The 23293-nt window shown below is 39.9% G+C and overlaps 1 protein-coding gene across 9 annotated transcripts in view; it reads right to left on the bottom strand.

The window, feature by feature from the left end:
- The window catches only part of pard3ab (par-3 family cell polarity regulator alpha, b), a 249552-nt gene that overhangs the window by 199523 nt on the left and 26736 nt on the right, over positions 1 to 23293 (bottom strand). For all 9 annotated transcript variants that reach the window (XM_005918019.3, XM_042219040.1, XM_005918020.3 and 6 more), the window contains exon 2: positions 11163 to 11264. In XM_005918019.3, coding sequence (XP_005918081.1) covers positions 11163 to 11264 — 102 coding nt within the window. The remainder of the gene's footprint in view (positions 1 to 11162; positions 11265 to 23293) is intronic.

Here is a 23293-nt window from a genome sequence, read left to right as displayed (position 1 = left end):
AGAGTGCAAGTGAGCGGTTTCTTAACAGTTTCAATGTTTACAAGAGGGGGGGCTAAAATCTTCTAGAGAACAGTTTTGCCCTCTGGGATTGGACCCTAACCAGTGTGTGTTTGTCAGTTTTAATATCTAAACCAGGCAGACAAGAGAAACAGACAAAAGAAAAGAAGCAGGGGAAACAATTAATGCATAAAAACAACAGGAGACTCATGTTAATTTAAGCCAGGTGCATCGTGGTGGATCATGCACCAGTAAATATCTCTGCAGAGATTCCTGAAAGCGGTGAGAAACTTCACTGGAAAAACGAGCTGACCTGCCCACACACGTTGCAACAAAATCTGCACTCTGCATGTATGACCTCCACTGGTCACCAGACCCTGACCAACAAAATCAAAGAGCCCCCACAGGGTCAGACGATCACAGCATCACTGTCTATGTTCGTCTCTGTGGTCTCCCACTGTTGCTTCTGTGGCCCAGAGGCTGTCGTTAGCAGTTATTTTGGTAGAATGGCCGGTGCTGAAACAGCGACAACAAGAAGCTCACAGTCCTTTTTAAAGAGCTTGAGGAGCTCCATGTTTAATCCTTCAAAAGAACCTGCTATGCTCATTGACACCTGCGTATTTTTATTCTTGGACTGAGCAGCTTCGTATTAATCACAGCGCAAAATACTCTGTATTTATCTGACACCAGGCTCTGATCCAGACCATCAGTTTATCCACTGTGTAAAAAAAAAAAAAAAAAAAAAAAAAAAGAGAGAAGCTTTCTCTTTTTTTTTGCTCCTCTCTTTTTAAAGACATCACCCCTTTTAAGCCCATTCACCCTTTAAGATCACGGTCTTATTTACTGCTGCTCATAACCAGAACATCTGAAATGTATGCCCAAGAGGACCACATCTGGAACATCTGCTTTCACTGATATACCGAGCAGAGAGTAGAAAACATAACCTGTCTGAGTGTTTAGAGTAATCTGAAGCCTGAGCTTTGGGCTCACAGGGACGACCTGTACATAAGATGACATAAGCTCATGAAATGTGGAAAAGCACAAGATCCCACTTTTAAAAAGGAGACTAACAAAGTTCATAGACTTGTTAGTTACAGTTACAGAGTGAACAGTCTTAAAACTGTGTGAGAGCCAAAGCAAACATCTCTGCAGCAACAACCAGAAGTCACCACGTCTATATTTTTGCTGTTCCAACTCAACTTTAAAGAAAACTTTTCTATTTGCACACAGCTATGCAAAAGTACTGAAAGATGCACTGACACAACAACACCACTAGATGGCAGGACAGGCCTAATCTTACTCTTCCTCAATCATGATAGTTGAAGATTTTTATATGAGGACTATATTACCACACAAAAGTACAACACGGAGCCAGTACTTCAATACTTCACAATATCTTGATTAAAACACTATTGTGGTGGGGAAGCAAAAAACCCACACAAAAAAGGAAATCAAGCATTGAGGCAGGGGAGAAAAAGCAGAGAGAGATGGATGGCAAAGAGAGATGGATGGCAAAGAGAGTGGATGGAGGAGCAGAGATAAAGGAGACAAGGAGAGGAGGCGGGGGCGAGGGGAGTCATAATCTCATTACCGCCAACACAGAGACACAAAAACATCTGTTGTGAGACGCTGTAATCCAAACACTCCTGTTGACTCCTTACGCGTAGTCTTTGTTTCCTCCTGACAGTTTTCTATCACAAATTAAGATTAAAAACCTCAAGGCCAATGCAAATTCCTGCGAAACCAGGTTTTAGTCAAATGTGTGGTTCACGAATTAACAAAAGTCTTTTCTCTTTGGCAGCTGCTGCCTTTTGTTCAAATCTTTTGAGTTAACGGAGTAATTTATGTTTTTTTTTTTCTTTTTTGCTATAAAAGCATATTCTTATTCAACTATTCTAAACAAAAATCCATATAGTCTGACTTTTCTTACAGGGGGTCATGTGAACTACATTGCCATCAATTTAACACAAAGTGAGAAAAATCAGAAATACATTAAACAGCAGCAGTCATGCAAAGAATGTTTGAATATTGGGATTTCTGGGTGAACATCCACACCCCAGAATCATGTCGGTGCCCTGCTAAAACACCTCAGCTCATCACTCTTATTTTAGTTTCATCAGTGTTTAGTTGCCAGGCTGAAAGCTCCCTGTGCCAAGTTTAAATGAGCTTGCACTGCTGGTAGGCAGCACTGAACTAAAACTGGTACGGGACGCTGAATTAAAGCCGTTCTAAAATGAGATGATACAATTAAGTGAATGCACGAGGTATTTATGCCGGATGTGAACCGATGTGTTCAATATAAATAGAGGTGAAGTACCATTTTTAGCTTCAAAAACAGTGTATATGGTTACAACGGCCAGCGTAAGCTATGTTTCCTCAGTTTAGAGTTTTCAATCCAATTTCACTTTATCACCATGACGACAGAGAGTGGCGTTTATGAGTAATGAATCTTTAAGAGCTCAGTAATAGTTTATTACAATGTCAGTCAGTCTACTTTTTAAAGCGACTGAATTTTTTCCTACGCTCTTCAGCGTGACATGGATTTATTTCTCCATGTCCATGTACGGTGTTGTCGAGCTCAGGCCGTGTTGTCGGTTCTCTGGTCTCTGACCGTATCAGACACAGAACGAGGCAGGGAAGCGAAGACTCACCACACTGTTACCACAGAAGGAGATGACAGCCGGCGACGCTTAACTCACTGCTAACCTGCAATTATGCTGAAGGACCCGCAATACAAAAGATGAACGCATAAGACACAATGCACAGAGTGCAAATGCACTTAACGTGCAGGAAGTCTACGCACATATGCATGCACACACAAACACACTTGAGTAATCATTACTCTGGATTCGTGTGGGTGACAGTTACTCAAGGTGAAGTGCTGAGACTGCTTAAGTGTGGGTGAGTAATCGTTCCACACAGCACTGTGAATAATAGACGGCTTATTAGGGGCATAGGAGGTATAGAAGAATCTTATTTAAACTGTTTTTCTGTCCAATCTTACAAATTTATGATGCAGCAATCTGCAATCTGATGTTAATTATAGAAGAAATTGAGACCATGGTTTTCACACATAACCAATTATTGTAGCTCGTAGGCAGTGTAACCTTTTTGTAATGATATAATGAGTCCATAACAGCAACAATAGGTCAGCTAAGTTCACTGTGACACATAAATCCTATTTATTTTAATCATGTTCGTAATATAAACATGCACAGTAAGAACGGATGACTTGTAAAGAAAAAAAGACAAGTGATTTTATTTACTTGCTCATATACTGACACTCTGCATGCACACATTTGACTCCATTCAGCAAAAATATATGTTTAAAATGTTGATTTTCACTTCATTATTTAGAGGTAATTCCATCCATCCGTCCTGTTCCGCTTATCCTTGTCGGGGTCGTTGGGGGGGCTGGAGCCAATCCCAGCTGTCATAGGGCGAGAGGCAGGGTACAATCTGGACAGGTTGCCAGTCTGTCGCCCTGATTTAGAGGTAATAGGCTATTAAATGTGTGGCATCAATGCCAGCATACTGCAACTAATTAAAACAGGAAGACCTACGAAGAAGTCACAAATTCATCGCAACATCAAACAGTCTAACGCTGATTTTCATCTGGGAAGCACAAAGACAGAACTGTATACCAACCAAGACAGTATACCTATGATTTGTACACGATACAGACTAGTTCAAAGACAGTATGAAGAAAAGGCCTACATTTCACTGATACAGGCTTAAAGATTGCGTGCACTTCCTAAAGAATTCAATTATGGTCAAGAAAACCTAAATTCATAAATTTGTGGCACAAAAATAACGCCATAGTATTCATCTGTCGGGTGAGTAAGCCACTGTCTGCAGAGCACAAGAGGTGGGCTGTTTGAAACATGACCAGGCACAGCAGCGGAAACACACCTCCGAAGTTTAAACAGCTCTAACATTTGCAACATTTCTTCTGTTTAAACAAGTACGTCTGCTACGGCTATTAAACGCGCTCCAAACAACGAGCTTAAACGGTTTACAAAGAGGGAGAGAGTAAGTGCTTGTTAAGACAAACATGCTAAACTCCGCACTGATGGCAAGCCAAGTGGATGTCATCAATCCAGCAAGTACGCGTAAATTCATTTCATAAAAGCTTCGTGTTGCTTCACACGGAACGACAAGGCGAGGTTGGGCACGACTGTTTTGACAAGACTCCAAAATAGGTAATCTGATCGATGTTAATATCACATTCATCATAGTGAAGAATCTGACTCTGATCTTTTTGGAGTCATAACGTAATTATGAAGGAACCATAAATCTGATTTCATCATAGCAGAGAACATAAATACTGGTTCTCCATCGTGCCTGAGCATGTGGGCTTGTGTTTGGTATTTTATCTATATGTAGCGCCAAATCACTGCAACAGTCGCTCCAAGGTGCTTTATATTGTAAGGTAAAGACCCCACAATAATGCAATCACAGATATAATGCATGCAGTTATGTACTGGAGCTTTAGCGGCATTATTTGCACATCAGACTTCAGTAAGGAGCAGGCAGGTTAAAGAGCAACTAACGTGCGTATGACTGCGCCAGACACTGGCGCCTCTGTCGGGTGACGTCGAGTTGAGTTCAGGGCTGTTGTGCATGTGTTACAATGGCTCAATATACAGTCTGTATTATACTAAATGTATATGTTTGTATGTACTGGCCAGTATAAAATCATTTTTAATTACTCTGAATATTAATTCTGACATCTGCCAGCAAAAAACGGTCATTCAAACTCTACTTTTTGTGTGTCTACTCGCCTCAACACAAATGCGAAAAAAACATTTTGACACTTACACGCAACTGAAAATAGTTAAGATACTATATTAACTTTTTGAAAAAGGCACTCACTTCCATATATTCATGCATAGCATTTCTAGAGTTGATTGCTCTTTCTGTGTCCACCCCCTCGACTCATGCAGGAAGACTTGCTCAGAAAAATTCTGTGTCACCCATCTGATTCTGGTATAAAGTTGTCATCTTGTTCTCATTAGGAGGCTAGAAAGAGGGAAGAGAGAAAGGGAGGAGGAAGAGAAGGAGGAGGGCTAGCCTGGAATAAATGAGGTCACCACTAACACTCCCTGAGGAGGATCACTGAGGCCTGGAGGAGGGGCCCGGTCGGCCGTAGTTTGGTAAAAGTGAGATGTGTTTTAGCAGTCCAAAACAAGACAACCTCTCTGTTTGTTGGGGAAATATTTATATTATATAGTCATATCGTATTCTGCATCCTGCACTTTTAGTTTTCCACGAGTTCTTAGAGGGCTTTCTCTAGAACTAGAAGTGAACAGAAAGTACACAGAAGCTTATGCATTTTCTGTTTACAGCAGCAGCTCCAGGAGTTTGAAAAACAGGATAAAAGTCATAAACAGCAAACACGCAGCTGTATAAGTAGAAGTACACAGTGCCTTCTACAACCAGAGCTTTTTTCAATGCTGCTGCTGACTGGCATGAAACTGACAATTGCTGAAATATTAAAGAAAACTCTCACTTGCAAACGACAGAATGTATTTCAGTATGTAAGATGCTATTTTTGTTACTTTTTAACCACCACATAGATGAGGGGTCATCTGATACATATATCTCAACCAACTGTTGTTGGAACAGCTCCACACAGGCAGTGGTCCAAACCAAAATCCACCTCGCAGCAGCACTATCCACGGTATCCATCTCCCTATATGGTTTTTAAAAAAACAACTTTCTTTTTCATGCTCAGGTGGCTCAGATCGGCAGTATCTGTCTAAGGTTCGATTCAGAATCTGGACAAAAATCCTCCCCAAACAACAAGGCAATGAGAGTATAATGTGAGAAATACATAATCAGTTTTACTGAAAATATTTCACTACACCCTTCAATTCCCAAGCGCTCCTCTCTTTTTCCAATATGACCCGTTTCCTATCTGAGGAAAAAAATCTCCATACTCAGCATCAGTCAGCATCTGCCTTTAAGAGGCCTCAGAGGGGATCAGTTTCACAGCATTTCCCCATCCTAGTGCATGCACTTAGAAAAATCAATACCAACCACAGACACAACAAATACAAAGACTTTAGATCAATACGTGTAAACGCTTCTTTTTGATTTAAATAGGTGGCAGCCTTGTTTTCAAGCTATATTTATTATCATATCTTCCACCAATGGGATCATTTCTTAAATATTTAGTTCTTGCACAAAAGCTATTAAATATATTTTTAATAGTATCAAGATTAAAATCTTAAATTATGCACAAAAAAAAAGCTTCAAAGAAAGTAACACTAAGTAATTTAGTAGCAAGCCCTGCAAAGGCATGAATGACAGTCAGCACACTTGCTCACAAGGATCATATTGCTCCGATTCCACACATGCACACACACATGCACGCGCAACGCCAACTGTGAGTGGTAGCCTGCTCGTCTGTTGATATTCTGTGACAAGATAAACAGAAGACTGATGGAGTGGTTTTAAGAAACTTCTCTGGGTTTATTTAACCCAGCGGCCCCTCCTGTCTGTGTCTATTCGTCTCCTACACGGGAAGACGCTTCTATATTCAGCTCAGACTAAGATATCGCCTGGATCAAAATCAAAAACATGCATAAGGCAAACTCAAGCCAGAACTAGTATACAAGGAACATCACTCGGTCTTTCTGTTCAGTGTATCGTATTAATCAAAACATAACAAAACGTACAAAAACACTCAAACTTTTCCACATCCAAGTTAAACACCGATGCAATGAAGACGCTGTGTAAATTTAACATGTTTGAAGAAGGCACAGATGTCTGCACACGTACACCCCGACACACGGAGCTAAATATTCAGCGCGCCTGTCACAGAGCCAGACACCATGCTGACCGGGGCCAGACGTGTCAGCGATGGAGTGAAGGCAAGCGCAGCTGTGCGGCACACCCTGACACCACACACGCTCAGAGGAATGTGGTGCTGGCACAGCCCAGGTGCCGTCACTTAGGGTTGTGACATCGCTGCAGGAGTTTGTGTAGGGACAAGTCTGTCATCAAGACTCCCGGGGTACGTCGGTGGGTGTGCGTCAGAAGAGAGCAAAGAGAACTGGATGACAGAAGGTAGCAAAGATATCCGAGTGTTCGCATATGAAGGTCCAGTGTCCAGGGGCAGGATGGGAAGCTTTAATCTAGCATGTTTTCGTTGGGCTCCTGGAAAAAACAAAACAAAACAATGCAAGCACGAGGGGAAGATATAAGGTGGGTAATGCTGGGTAGTGTTGTGCTGCCAAGACTGCACGTGTGTGTTGCAGTGTAGAAGAGTGTGTGCATGTCTTAGGTAACTATTAATGTACTGCCCCTGGACTTTAGACAACACAATAAAGATTGGTGAGGATGATCAAAGTATTTTTACGTTGCAGGCCAAACCTTAGCACGTACACTGTGTCTGCAGGTGACTACTGTACAGCTGCACTTATCTATCGTAAAGTAGCAGAAAAATTTCCACCTTTATGTAATCCAATCAAAGCAAGACGCTTCATGATCTCCATTAGTAACAGTGTACAGTGTTGGGTCGCCAGTGAAAAAGAAGTCATACATTTTTTAATTTTTTTTTTTTTTTAAGACTCCATTATTATTCCAGTTTTGCTTCACCTATCATGCTTTCACCACACATTAACTACCACACCTCCATGTGGCTAATAAACATGAACATGAAGGGGAGAAAGGGAAGAGGGAGCCACAGCACAAGACTAGAAAGCGAGAGCAAGAGAGAGATTTGGTTTCTATTTAATAATTAGCTCATTCACTTGCAATTAATATTGTTCCTTGACTGAGTAATTTAAATACATTAAGCACATATAGTACAGTAATGCTGTACTGAGAACAGGGAGGCTGCAGACAGTATAATTAATACTGCCCTCTGGCTGCCCTCTGCCACCCCTGGAGGTCATCAGCAGATCCTCCTGTCTCAGTAAAACCTGGGCCATCACAGCACTCCGTCCAGCACCTGTTTGACCCGCTGCCCTCTGGTAGGCGCCTCAGGTCGATCAGGTCCCGCACCACCAGTCTCACTAACAGCTCCTTGCCCTGGGCCTAACCCTAACCCCACCCCACCCCAGCCCACTCACTCACTGCACCACTCTGAGCCATGATCCGAGTAACCCACCTCGCTCGGGTCACTCACACATGGACTCTAGTCAGGCTTTTCTTTGCACTACTTCCAAGCACTTTGCAACTTGTTCCCTAATTTGTGCCCTTCTCTTATTTTTCTATGCATCCCTCTTGATTATATACATTTCCCCTGCTTGCTACTTATTCTTTTTGTCTACTGTTTATATTTTATTCTGGCACTGTTGGTGTGGATCACCCACAATTTCATTGCACATGTACAATGACAATTAAGGGTTATTCTGTTCTATTCCAGTGAATGTCCCAAGTAATACCATTTAAACCATCCAGCCAATCAAACAGGTATCTTCTATGACCACAAGCAATGACTACTAACTGAATTATGAACTATAAAGACAGTCAGCAGCCAAAGTAGATTCTTAGTTATTGATGTTGTTACAGTTCATAGAAAATATGGTATGAAGGGGGGAAAGGAAGGAAGTCTGATGAAAGAAGGAAAAGATGGCATCTGAAAAAATATTCCCTCTGTGTGAGTTCAAACTGCCACTTTTTTCTGGCAACGATGATACTGACTGTACTGTGTTAAATACACACTTTATACTTAAAGGTGCTTCCACAGATACAGACACAAACACTCGGTAAAGTATTAAACTGTGTTGTATATACTTGTATTCCCCAGATGAGCACTACACGCAGCCCATTTCATTCCAGTGTAAGCTAATAAAAGTGTCCTTGTGTGATGGGCCAGACATTCCTTCCAGTCTTTAAAAAGCTCCTGTGCAATGGCAGAGATGAGTCACAGCTGCCAGGAGACCACCAGTCATGTTCAGTGGGACACACGGAGTCACTCACACTCATGCATGTTTGATGTCCCTACGTTTCCCCTCTTTTCTCGCGCTAAGTGTACATGAATGTGGATCAGTGTAAAAGCACATCAGACTCTTCCTGTTGGAGTGTTAAATCTACACAAATCCACAGTTTTCAAAAACTAAAAACAATGGGAGAACATTTAAAACTACTGATGACAAATTTAAATTTAAAAGTAAAAATATTAAGGTTCACTGACATCGCTGGTACTTGAAAGAATGTTTAGAAAGCTGGTTGTGGTGCTGTTTCACATCCTTATAAGGGATATTTCTTTTGGTAGGAGCGCCACTTGATGAAGCCACATTATAAACATAAGCAATTTATATTAAAAAAAAATTGTAGCATCTGTATTAGCTGTGTAACATTATCACTTTTATTTGTCATCATCATAAATAATTACACAAAAGGAAGAGCATCTCTTCAAGCACTCACTGGGCTAATATAGAAAGGATAACATCTCGTTACAATGTCTCGTTTGCTACCTGTTTAATGTTCTGCTACACTACATTAAACGGGTGCTTCTGCTCTTATGGCTGATGCCTGTGTACATTCAAACTTTGTAGAAAAGCAAAACATCCACCCGCAAAGGATTTTGTGTCATAGCGGTGAGAGTGATGCAGATGTGTGTCAGCGAGGCTGACAGGTTGTCATGTATGAAATGTACGCACACTCTTCTGCGCGAAACGCCTGCAGGGACCAATGAGAGCCGAGCATAAAAGACCGAGGGATGCGAAAAGATGAGCATGATGACAGCTCGTTGTAAGGGTGCACACGTAAACACATGAACTCACAAACGTGCAGATAAACACTGAGGCATGAGGGCTTATAAACAAAGGTTGAAAGGGTTGCATGAGAGAGTGTGCGCCACAGAAAGCACAAAGACTCCTTTGAGCCACTGACTGTAGAGCAGATGGGAGAAGTTAAGTAGATCCTGTGCACCTGAAATCTCAATTCTTACTTTAACTTTAGCTGGAGTTTTCGTGTTTGGGTCGCCAAACTTCTACCAAATGTTACGACTTCTAAAACTGTTAGCACCTATGGAAAAATCAGCTCTTCATCTTTGAAAATACAATCAGTAGTTTTTATCTATGTGCAGAAGTCTGTTTCCAGTGGAATACCTCACAGAGACTCTCGATATATTTTCAGATTACTGGCCAAATGAACCGCTTAGAAATAATACCTGGCATTGATTGGCTGAAAACAAATGAGTGCAGCTAATAGAAGTGGGAGATCCAAATATCGATAGCGTCGATACCAATCCTGGTATTGGTACTGGATCAATACTGGCTCAAAAGGATTGATACTTTCTATCCTTTAAGTTTAGTATGTAGGCCACTGAATTGTGCAATTATTATCATTTTTTAACTGAAAATGTACTTAAAATTTTCACTATAAAAATGTTGAGTTGAGTGTGGCATCTATTTTTTTTATAGCCTAGAGCACATTTAAACGACACAAGTCGACCCAAAGTGCTTCACAGACGGGCAGATTTACATTCCAGGTCTCCAAAAAACTATATAAGAAGTGGACGGGGGTTTTGTTGCATTAACTAATTATTGTAGAAAGTCAAAATCACAGTGATTTAGTAGCCGTTAAAATGTGTTCAGAATTTGCAAGTCGACGATCAAACTCATAAATCATGACACACTCTCCCAAAATTGTCGCACACCACCAGTGGCTGAGACGCTGCTCATGAATAACAGCAGTAAAAAAATGTTTCAGTTATCTATACAAATATCTTTTTTTCTGGACCAACTTTTTTGTCCTTCATTGTTCTTTTTTGGGATTTTTAACCATAACACCCCCACCAACCACCATGGCCTGAATCAGAATGGCAACACAGTCAGGGAGGTTGGAGTTTATTTGCACGCACAAATGATGAGTGCCTAGTTTGATAGCTGTAGACTTTGGGAAGAAAACAACTGAATATTTACATTCCTGACCTCAGAAAGTCGTGGTTCAGGAGCTCTAAAGTAAAGCACACTGCTCGATCTGTTTAACTTAGATTTACCAAGAGATAGGCGAGGCCATGTAAATATGGGGAGCGTTTAACTGATTAAAGAAATGGTTAACGACGGCATTAATGAAAATCCAGAAACCGATAAGAGGCGCTTTGGTGCACAACAAAATCTCTTATCTGTCTGGTCAGTGAGCACTTCCTGTGCTTTGGAAAACAGAAAAAAAAAGAAAATTTGAAAGACTTCATGTCTACTCACCCTGTCTTTGTCATCAGCCACATCGCAAAGCACATCATCCAGGTCGAGGATTCCCCCATCACCATGCTCCAACCGGTGAACCTGCAGCCAGTAGCTGGCATCCTGCAGAACAAGGAGGTAACAAGATGAAAATCAACAGTCGTTTTAAAATGACCCGACACATGAAAAAGTGTGGCAGCAATTGTAAGAAGATGCATATATTCCAAATGACCTTCAAGACCCATTTTATTCATTTTATATTTTAACTCACTTTTTTAATTCACTGCCATTGACGTCTATAGCCGTCAATTGCAGTGAATGAGTCAATGGGTTTAACTCATTCACTGCCAATGGCTGGCAGTGAATGAGTTAAATGCAAAGAAATGAGTACATACAACCTTAAAGCATAAACATCATGAGAACTGATAAAGGGTTTCAGTAGAAAAGTAGACATGACTGAAAATCCCTCGAAATCTCTTTGGAGCTTACACGAGTCCACCAACGGACACTCCAAACACTTTGACACGCCGCTCATCTCATCATTGTTGGCTCTTTAAAGCAAGACTATCACAGTCATCGAGACCTGCGAGGAATGCCACCCACCATTACTATATAATCAAGTTCAATTACGTGCCAAAGTTTCTGACATGAAAAGCACACGCAAAGGTCACGCTTGATTGAAATAAATGGGAATAAAGGCAAGGGTTAAGAAAAGAGAGGGGAAAGAAAAAGACACTGTACAATTATAGAAAAATGTAGCTTTACAATAGCAATATAAGGCAGGGATAAAAGGTAGAGTATTACCGCCATCACGCAGTTCTAAATAGGAAATCCAACACCCAGATGATTGTAAAGCCCCGTCCCTGGGTCTTGACACGCAAAAACATGTGCACATGTAACTTGCTCCAAGCTAAACGGGAGAACGAGTCGAGTGCACATGCATGGAAGTGCCCGGTGTCCTGGCATCATTTGACAAAGTATTAACTTTTGAAGTGACTGTTTGGCTTCGTCCCACACACACAGCAGCCTTGAGGGTTACAGCCTCATTACCCACTTATACAGTTCCACTCCACTGCAACACACGCAGCTCACTGCAAAAGGGCACCAGACGCACGTCTGATGTGTTTAACTGGCAAACTAATACTACATGACAGGCCTGCCTCGGAGAAGGAAACTGATTTTTTTTTTTTTTTTGGGGGGGGGAGAGAATGCAACTATACACCAATGATAGTTTTGATAGTCTGAGTCTAAATGCACTCAGTGAAAACACGACAATTCAAACAGCTGCATTAGTATTTTTCATGTGTTGCTCTTTTTTAGCTTCACTTTAACTCACCCACTCGCTGCTGTGACAGATGTCATAGTTTATTACAGCCAGTGTCACTTTGTGCAACCCCACACACAAAGACCATGTGGATTCTAAATGATGGATCTCAGACACAAACACACAAAACATTTAATGTCAGCGATTTTATAAAGGAAAAAATGAAAAAGAAGTTTGGCCAGACCAGACTTTAGTAGTGACTGAACAGTAATCATTAACAGTGAACCACCCTAAAGCATCACCGTCTCAGAAACACTTGTTTAAAAAGAAATGGAGACCTCAAACACAAAGACGGTTTGTAACAAAATGAAACTTGAAGTTTATTAGGAACACTCTGCTGTATGCGACTATAAATAAAAGATGGAAGTTCTGGAAATCAAAGCTAAGCTGTAAAACTTATCTGACACAGAAAAGCAGTAGCCAGCACTCACCAGAACTACATCTGCAAACAAGCCAATGCAAACAAATTACTGTAGGTTTCTGTGTGTGCTCAAGAACTTTTTTTTAAATTTATCGCTGCCTGTTATAACTGAAAGCATTCAGTCCAAAGTATTCATCTGAAACAGAGCCAGCACGTCCAACTTTTGTGTTTGTTGTGGGAAAGAAAGCCACAAACCACTGCCTTTAAGCCAGTTCAGCCAAAACACATTTTACTGTTTTGTTTTGAATCAACTGGGGCGTCTCCCCAAAAACCATAAAATCTAAACACTTTGATTTATTGTTTATGATTAACAATGAGTGAGCGTTCAAGAATGGCTTAAAAAGCCAGGATTTTACCTACTTTACAAAAACTGTTACGTCAATTTGAGAATGACCCCGATAACCCATCAGCTTATTAGAATATTTATATACAATGTATCTAATGCACTTTATGATAATAAGGATGCAGATTTAAAAAGTAATACTAATCCAGCCTGCTCTTTAGTTGAGGCTTTAAGAAGATAGTCACACATAATAAGTGCACATAGCACCACAATCTATTTCAAATCCCCTATAGTATGTCAGTGTGGGGACAGACCAGGTTTGGGCACAAAGAGAAAACTGATGTGTGCGTTTGTGTGTCGTTCTGTGGTGCCAAGTTCATCGCGCAAAAATAGCTCACAGCAAAATGTCACAGTGCCAGACTTAAGACAAGGGACTAAGTCACATAGTAAACAATGTTTCAACATAACAGCTCTCTGATGTGGGTATTACAACTTTCTGTGCACATCATCCCTCAAACTGTCTCGCTCGACTTTCGGAGAGAGAAAAACAAAACAAAACATTACAAACAAGTTAATGTGGCATCTTCTTTCTCACTCTAGTTTGATCCCTCTGGGCCTCATTGAGATTCTCACGACATTATTCTGCTGAAGCTCTCTGCTAAAGAAAGGAGGACCGATCTAAACTATTGGAGCCCTCAACAGTCCAACAGCAGACTTGAAAGGAGGCCAAGGCAAACACGTTGGCAGCAGGGGAAGCCCATCACTACGTTTTAGCGAGACAATGCCGAGTCGTGAGCACCAAGATCTCCCTGACACCGTGAAAAGGAATGTCTGGAAGTGCCAGTGTCCACAGTTGAGAAGTATTCAAATGGTATTACACAGTCCTGAGTGTACTGACATGTGACAAAGACACTGTATGCAAAGTTGTGGACGCAGACTAACTCGATGTATTCCGCAAGATACTCTACAATATGTTACAATTTTTAACTATAAAGGGAAAAAAGCCTGGAAAAATGCTGAATTATTAAATGCTGAATCATTTAATAAGATATTTTATTTATATATTTATATATTTATATATATATATATATATATATATATATATTAATATATAGTATATATATATATATATATATATTAATATATATATAAGTATATATATACTATAATTTTTTTTTTTAAATTTATTTAATAAACATTTGATCTCTTACAGCATAAATAAAACCGCCTGTTTAACAGGTAGCCATCAAAATGATGTGAAATATAGGCCTTAATAAGCTTTTCAATAACAAATCTTTCAAGGTCTTACACGATACTATTTTCACACAGTCCCAATAACACATTTATATGACATAAATTGCATCACATGTAGCAGCCTTGGAATTTGTCCAGTATAAGAAATGTGTGAGGAGAAAGTGACATTTGCATGTAAGGACAAGAAAAAGAAAAAACTATGTTTTAATACTTTCAGTGCACAACTTCTCACGCACAGCGTGTTAAACAAGAATAGCAATAAGGTGAATAATACTAGGCCTGGGCCATATTATACCGTTCACGGTAATACCGGTATAATGTTAGGCAACGATAGGAAAATGAAATATCGCGATAGAATGGGAGTAAAACGCGCATGCGCAGTGCCTTTGTTTTCATACGCACATGGCCGATTGTTGAGTGAAACAGATGAACCAGAATTGGTTTGTAAAAATGGTGCAACTTCAGTGATGTGGAACTGGTTTGGTGTTTGTCCGTCAGATACACAACAAAGCACATTTTTTTGCAGAACATGCAAGCGGCCGTCGTTATTGTCGTATTTGTCGGACTAAGATGCTCTTAAATCTGGGAGTAATCTGGGTCCTAAACTCCGTATGCTTCAGGTCAAACAACACTGCAGCATCACTTAGAGTTAAAAACTGTCTAAATTCTTTCATCTTTAATAAAACGATCAGCATTGCTGCTTTACCAGGTGTAACTATAAAGTTTAACTTCCAGGCATCCATGAAAACAAAAGTTATTACATTTAACGGAGTTAGAAGTTAGCAGGAAGCTAGCGGAAGTTAGCTCGCTAGTTTCGCTAGTTACCTAAGCATGATATAGCATGTTCTGACTGAGAGATTTCTGAAAAAAATCAAACGTACAGCTCTGCTATCACTTCCAACATAAATGAAGACAGGAAACTAAACAGCAGTGACGTTTGTAGGGTTACTGAAGTTGGGCTAGCTGGTATATAATGATGTGCTACGTGATCGCTAGCGACACAGCTATGTTAGCATAACATAAACAGTGAAGCTGGAGGACGAACACTAACACTTTTCCACTTATAAAAGTTAACGTGAAGGTTCTTCATGGTTAGAGACAAATGCAATCGCATGGCAGGATGCTGTAAACGGACCAAACTTCAGTCAGGAGAACAACTGAGATAATCCATCCACAATACGAGGTTAGTCATTAATATACTGCAACAACATGGGAATAGAGCAGCTGCCAGAGAATTCAACATTAATGAATCAATGGTACAGAAGTGGAGGAAGCAAGAAGAATGAGTTTAATAAAGTTTGATTTATCTGACTGCTTTGTTTCGCTTAATGTGCCTTATAATCCCGTGCACCTTATGGTCCGAAAAATACGTACTGCACACTGCAGTTTAATGTTGCAAAGCACCTCTTTTTAACTTCAGTGGATATTATACATGGTTATGCTCAGGATATGTCAGCCCATTTCTACTGGAAATGCCTTTTGGTTAAACTTTCAGCAAGGAATTTGCATTTGCACTGTTACATTTTTATAAAGCTTTAATGTACATAAAAACCAGCTTCTTGTTTAAGTGAAAATAAATGGAAGGTTGTCTTTTTGCGCTAGTAATGTTGTGGAGTTGTATTTTGTCTCGCATCAATTATATCGTCGGTTATATCGTTATCGCAAATTTTCAAATATATATATCGTGATAAATATTTTTGGCCATATCGCCCTGCTCTAAATAATACATGCAAATAAGGGCTGTGTTTTTACTTGATGGTAGTTATTTTAATTTTGAGGACATTAATGAAACTATCAGGACAAGCTTTTTTTTGTTTGTTTAAATGAGGAAACTGTATTCCTGAGCTGAAGTAACAGCATCAGTCCAGAACTCTACAGTACTTTTCAAATCAAAGCACCAAACTGTTGTCCAGCATACAAAACAATACGTGGATTTATCGTAGCAACACTCATTCTGATCACAGCAGTGTGCTGTACGAGACTTTGCACCACAATGTCTCTGGAAGACCTCAGCGTATACTTCGAATCGGACGAGAGTGACGACGAGGCCAAAAAACTCTGGAGTTACGGTGAATCTGACGACGAAGGCAGCGAGGCGAATTACCGGGATCTTGTTTGCCTGCATGACAATCTGGTGAACTTTGAAAACATCTACTTAAACAACGCAATTATAGACATGGAGGTAAGGTTATTTTAGGTGATTAAATTGTGTTATAGCTGAAACATTGAATAGCTTTGTATTTTATGCCACAATAAATGATAAATGATGTTGGTGGCAGAAACGATTTCTTTATTTTTAGCACTACTTGGTGAGTGAGGGTGGACAAAGCTTTGAAAATGACAGCAGAGACTCTCCAATCGCTCTGATTCAAGACTATGTGGAAAGCACTGAAGAGCTGTTGCCCAGCAGTTCCTCCTCATTACCTTTTGTTGTACCACCTGAAGCCGCGGCGAGCCCAGACACAGATGACTCGGAGAACTCTACTGTGAGGTTGCTCCAAGTTTTAGAAGATTTTACCCAGGTGTTTCAAAACATGCTCGCCTCATTCTCCTCCACTTCATCAGACTCAAGTGAGTCAGATTTACAGGGGACCAACTGGGATGACATAGACACCTCGGAATGAAAATCTAGAGCGCTAACCTCGATAGTGTGAGCAATTATCCAATAAACAAGTGCATCATAGTCTTCATGCCAATTATTTTATTTCTGTAGGAAGTACAGAAGTAAAAAAAATTTGTAGCCGGGTTAAACTATAAACATTTTATTTCTTCCATGGCCAGAAGAATTTAAAAAAAAAAACCAAAATGAGCCAATGACACTCAGATTTTAACAAACTCAGTCCAGATTTAACCAGAAAAGAGCTTTTAGAGCTTTATTTGATGGTAATGGTTTTAATTTTGAAGAAATTAATAAAACTATGGACAAAATTAAAGCCATAGAGTTTTTGTTGTTTAAATTTTGGCTGAAGAGGGTTATGTGTTCACAGTTCTCACACAGAAAACAATCTATGCTGTTAGGTTAGAGGCTTTAGCACAGATTACCTGGTATTCAGGCATTTTGAGACATTGGTACTGTTTACTATAGTTAGAAAAAACTCAGTGTGTCACCTGACCGCAGATACCAACTTGTCTTCAGTGGCACAGATTAAAAATGTTCTAGGTACATGTAAACTTGTGAAACTGAACTGTGTTCACCTCGGGGCTGAATGAAACCAGTTCTCAAATGTTCACTCTCTATCAATCATCCCTTTGTTGCGCAGATCATAAAGAGGTTTTTTGGGGGTGAATTTTGAGCCAAAGACACTCCTATGTGCCTTAAAGAAACGCAGCATTGTTCTGCCAGATCCAGCCTTCTGCTACACAGTGTGTCAGAGCTTGTAGACACTCTGTGTTCTTGCCAAAGGTTTGGGTTTTGTTATGATCTCTTGCAGTGGTTATGCATTACTGTGCCACAAAAGAGACATGACAAACTGTAGGTCATGTTCCCACCTACTCCTGTATTTACCACCAGTCTGCTCTTCGTCTTACTGTAAATGAGGTCTCTTTTTTGTTTTTTGAACTCCCTTTTCAGCCCTCCTTTCTCTTTATGCTGTCTTTTGTCAAACATTTCAGTCATTTTTTAACATTTTTAACTTTGTTTTAATAAAAGTAACAGATTGCTGCCTTATGCTTGACACGAATTAAAATGTGTTTATTATTTCAGAAGTCGCCTGCAGTGTTCCCCTTTACTGGGAATCCTCTACACATCTACCCAACTCACAAAGCCTACGGTGCTGGATCAGTGCAGATCCAAAAGCATTTGTTGTGTCAACTTTAATTTGCAAGTTGAGTGTGACACCGTTTTGTACTCTCCAGAGAGCTTCCCCGTCACTAAAAAATGCATTTTGCTGCAGTCTTCTCTCCTCCTCCCTTTTAATTTAGGAAGATGGGGCAGAGGAAAGAGCTGTGAAGCACAGAGGATCTGAAAGAATATTTAAGAGCATGTAGATTCTAAACACAGGCCAGATGGAGACCTGGGGAGGAAGTCACTTAAAGGAAATGAGATGGTGGAAGCTCCCAAAAATCAAGACAATGTGACACTCATCTTATGGTGAGGGCAAACACATGCTTTATCCTCACAGCAGGCTCCACTAATGAACAGTGGATTAAGAGCACACAGTGGGGTTTTTGTCACTTAAGTGGTGCATGAATGTGTGCACGCTCAACTCACTGTAGTTTACCTGACCTTGGCATTTCACAACAGCCAATAAACCTCACTTACTTTATCAGTTCACCCAGTTTAACTTTCTGTATACGGTATTTTCCTTTTAATAACAAAAGGACTCTGATTCATGCGTGTAGCTTGCAAAAGTCAGAGATCTCTTTCAATGTAATTGAATTAGCGTCTGCAATTGAAAGCTAGATTTTTCATCCACACTTTCGGATTTTTTCAGATTGTTCCAAACCAAAAATTACAGGATTTAAACCTTTCGTGAACCACAATCCGTAACAAACAGTTAACACTGGTCCAAAACTAGAAGAGGTCTTGATTACTAGTGTGAAAACACGTCTTAACGCGGACTCTGTAACCTATTCCAGAACCATATCAGAAAATGTTTTTAAAATAAAACTTAATAATGCAAAAACTTATAAAACAAGCTGAGGAAAAACTTGAGAAAAACAGTATTGAGAAAGAATAAGCAGGAGAGTACACTGACTGTATAATGAGTATATTGCCTGAACTTGCTCCCAGTAACACAAATTGCATAATATTTCTATACAAGCAACAATCTTTTCCATTATTTTTCTCTATCATTCAAAAGGCAGAAGGGTAACATATAAAATAATAGAATAATAGCCAATATAGGTTAAGTATCATGAAACACAAGGGAGGTCTTCCTCCCCAATGTCCCCAACTGGTTGCTCAAAGATCATGATCAGATCAGTGGTGCTCCTGTTCTAATAGGGTTATGTTTTGTTTCGTTTGTTTTTTTCCCCTTGGAATATAAACCTTCATATGATGACACTTGCTGTGAACTCAAAACTGAATTAAACTGAATTGAGCTGAATTTGAAGAATTGCATGGAAATAAACTGGAGTTTACAATCAGGGGATGGATATGTGGCGATAAGCAGGAAAAAGCTCCGCCTCCTTTTAACGTTTGAATAAATATACATTTGCACTCATGTTGGTACAAGACGTGATGAGGTAACCTTGCTGTGATATGTGAAAAGGAGCTAAGTACTAATCTGTTTTCTTTTTACTGCTCAAGGAAGGACTATTGTAGTAATAAGCAGCTCAGGCTGACAGTAAAAATACAAAGCGGGTTACTGCTGGAAGCACATGCTTATTTTTCCAGGCAAACCCTCCCTGGATAAATAAAAGTTTCCTCAAGACTGTACAGAACATCTTTATAAGAGCTGTGATTTTAAAACCTTAAAAACAAAACATGCTTACAACAATCTGAGTGGTGACTTTCTCCCTTTTTTAAAAAGGAGAAAAGGTCACCTTGTAGATATTATCACCCATCTCAATCTTGCAGACAAACAATGTGAGTGCTCTGTTCATGACGACTGACAAAATCCCCTTTCAATCACATCTGTTGTTCGGATGTGTACACAGCCACGGTAGGGCAGCACACTGTACGTTTCCTGGATTGTAGGGTCAAAGTAAGGCTGGCGTAAGGTACAAAAGACCCTTTCATTCAACTACAATGACATCAGTGAGAAGAGAAACAGGAATTGGAAAAAGCCACTAAAGTGCTACGCGATGTGTGTAAAACCGCAGACAGACGTGTGCACAAACGCACACCGATACGCGTGTGCGAGTGTAAGGACTGTGTGTAATCTAATAATACATTTTATTAGCTGTCAGTTTGACGTCGAGTACACTTTGGGTTCGATTTGAACGAGTGCCCTGCTGGGCTCCACTGAAGTGAACACCAACACTAACATTATTAACTTTACCAGTGCACTTGGACCATGCTTATCATTTCAAAGCCTCACTCGTGCTTTGATATTAATCTTTTAACCCCAGAGTTGTGTTGCCATTGGCTTTTCTTTCTCATTGTTTGGGGGTCCCAAAGACCAACCCACTACCCATGTCAAAATAATAAGAGCCATTTTTCTCCTTTCTTTTGTTCTTACCATCCAATAAAACCCATTATGTGTTGTAATAAGATGTTTTACACAAACTGGGCTTGTTCATTTGATAATTCAGCACTTCTTCCCCAAATTTTTTGCAAGATACATGTCCTAGGAATGGCTGGGAGTTGCATGATATATGTAAATACATGTCCTCAAGGTTTTCAGAAAGCTTTGATGACATCACTCTGACTCGTTCTGTCCTCTTCAAGCACCAACCATTCCTTCTGCTTTATGTGTCAAGACTCAGAGCTCAGCATGTAGTAACAGACTAACTAACTGTGGTCTTCACATATAAATATTCATTCTGAATGGAAAGAGGTGCAGATAATGAAAAGGTTAGGTTCTTCTCTGTGCACTCGCTCACTTCCTGAATCAGAATCACTTCATTATGATCTTGATGATAAATGCCACAGTTTACCAGTAAATTTATTTAAATAAAACCTGAACATCACTTCCTATAATTAGACACGCATGAGCATAGAGCGATCACCAAAGGTCAACTACAGCAATGTCTTGAATTATGTTTCTTATCCATTATACCCTGTGTCAAAGTCACTCCTGGGGCACCAACACCATCGCTCTTTGTCTTTCCATTCAAATCCACTAATGTTAGTCTTTGTCTCAGGAACTGAAACGTAGGGATAATAAAATGAGAAAAGACAGAAATGTTGCTGAGCCATACACAGAACAATGTTGCCATTCAAAGAAACGCTCATATCTGATCAAAACAGGCAACCACTTGACAGCATAACGTATTACTCTCCAAAAATAGTCAAAAATTACACCGTCTGGGAGCAAACATTAAAACTAGGCAGGTAGGATTAATCAGCAGACTTTATCCAGCGCATTAAGCTTTAAAAGAAACCAAACAAAGGTATCTTTATTACAGCATGTGTGAACCACTGCTCCGAGTCGTGCAAGGAGAGAGCTCTCGGTCTTATAAATTACTTATCTGATTAACAGAGGGGGGGAAAAGATACCTGTGCAAAAATGCAAAAGAGGATTTCACATGCAATCCAAAGAGAAAGACGCAGGAGATTTACGCCTGTAGCCTAATTAATTTAATGAATCATGAACAATCATTAAGCAGCCTGCATCTTTTAATTCCTCACATGCAGCAAAATCCAAAGAAGCCCGAGAGGAAAGAAGAGTAAATGGAAATTGTGGCTCATGGGAGCCACAAAAATCAGAGAAATGTGAAGTTCACTGCAAGTGGCTGCAAATCCCACTCAAATCTTTGGAGTAAAAATTATTTGTTTATTTTAATCTGTTTCAAAAATAACAGAAATCAAGCAGTGGAAGAGTGTGCAGTCAAATCCATGAAATGAAAACGTGGTTTTTGTCGTGTACTTGACAAATCACAAGTTACTTGTAGTATATAAGGTGCAAAATGGGGGGGAAACGCTGCAAACTAAGCCATTTTGTGTGTCACACAAAAATATACACACACATAGTTGAGTTCAGTTGACCACAGCATTGTAGGCAAAGCAGACTTCAGGCCTTCATTATGATCAATTGAATGCATTGTCTTCGAGCTCATTGCTATAATGACCTTCACACTGGTTGCACGTTAACAAGATAAGGCCAAAAAATAAATGAAAAATCAATGGAACCACAGGGAATGCTGGGAGCAAAGGTTTTCACGTTAAACTCGAGTGAAAGGAGATAACATGCAAAAGAATTTGATAATTTCAAAGTACCAACAATTATAAAACGACAACAGCTGTTTAGTTCGGTTATATTGTCTGAACTTTTAAAACAGTCACTTTGAGCTGCTCTCGAGAACCAAACTTAGTCAGGAAAACCGCACACGCTCCTTAATGATATGGATGTAGAACAACCATCTACGGTTGCAGTGTCGCTTTCTTGTACGATGTTGAGGCGAGGATTTGTCTTCCAATAGAATTTATTGATCTGATTAATTAGTCAGGTCTGCCTTAGAGTGAAGCTGCATGACACTTGATGCAAGTGAAGCTGGCACAGCTGCACTGAAATCCAATAAGCAACTTGTGGCTGCTAATAAACTTGACACGCTTTCAGTTTTTCCTGGCTCAGCGTAGGCCTTGGGGGTAGGGTGGGGGTGGAGGGTAAATACTCACGTAAGCACAGTAATGGCAGTGAGCCTGTGCTGCCTCCATAAACCCCAAACTATGTCTTTGGGTGGTGAGAAACTTTTTTTTTTCCTTTTTTAAATTTTTTGAAAATTCACCGCTGTTTACTTTGTGTGCACCTTCAAGTGTTGCTATAAAGTTGCATCATCGCCACGAGACACAAAAGAATTTCTCATCAGCAGCGTCGAGGTGATTCAGATGAGATCCCTGAAATTTCAAGAAATGCCTCATTGGGGAAAAAGCAGTAATCTGTCGTTGGTATTTACACTGATGGCCATGGTTGAGTTCTTAAAAAAAAAAAAGAAAAGATTTTCCCAGGCTGAAATATTTCGGCTATGTTTACTTTAATCCCAACAGCCCTCAAATAAAGTCATTTTCCTAAACTAAAGTCTATTTTAAAGTTGTGTCAACAAATTTGCCAGCGTTTTACAAAAATGGCCTTAATATAGGTTCATTTTCTCACTACCAATAGCTGCTTATATTAACATTGGTCTTACTCTTTCAGAGAGGGTCAAATATTTCACTACTCAACAACACTAACTCTTTGGTACAGTTCTGTTTGGCTGCATTTAAAACCGGAGGGTTAGTGTTACATTTAACTCCTTTTGGAACAGCACGTAGATGGTTTACAGTA

Source organism: Haplochromis burtoni, unplaced genomic scaffold (genome assembly GCF_018398535.1).
Source record: "Haplochromis burtoni strain Fernald_Lab_line unplaced genomic scaffold, NCSU_Asbu1 Contig_27, whole genome shotgun sequence".
NCBI classification, from domain to species: Eukaryota; Metazoa; Chordata; class Actinopteri; order Cichliformes; family Cichlidae; genus Haplochromis; species Haplochromis burtoni.
Note: the sequence above shows the minus strand (reverse complement) of the source record. Positions and strands in the feature narration are given on the sequence as shown.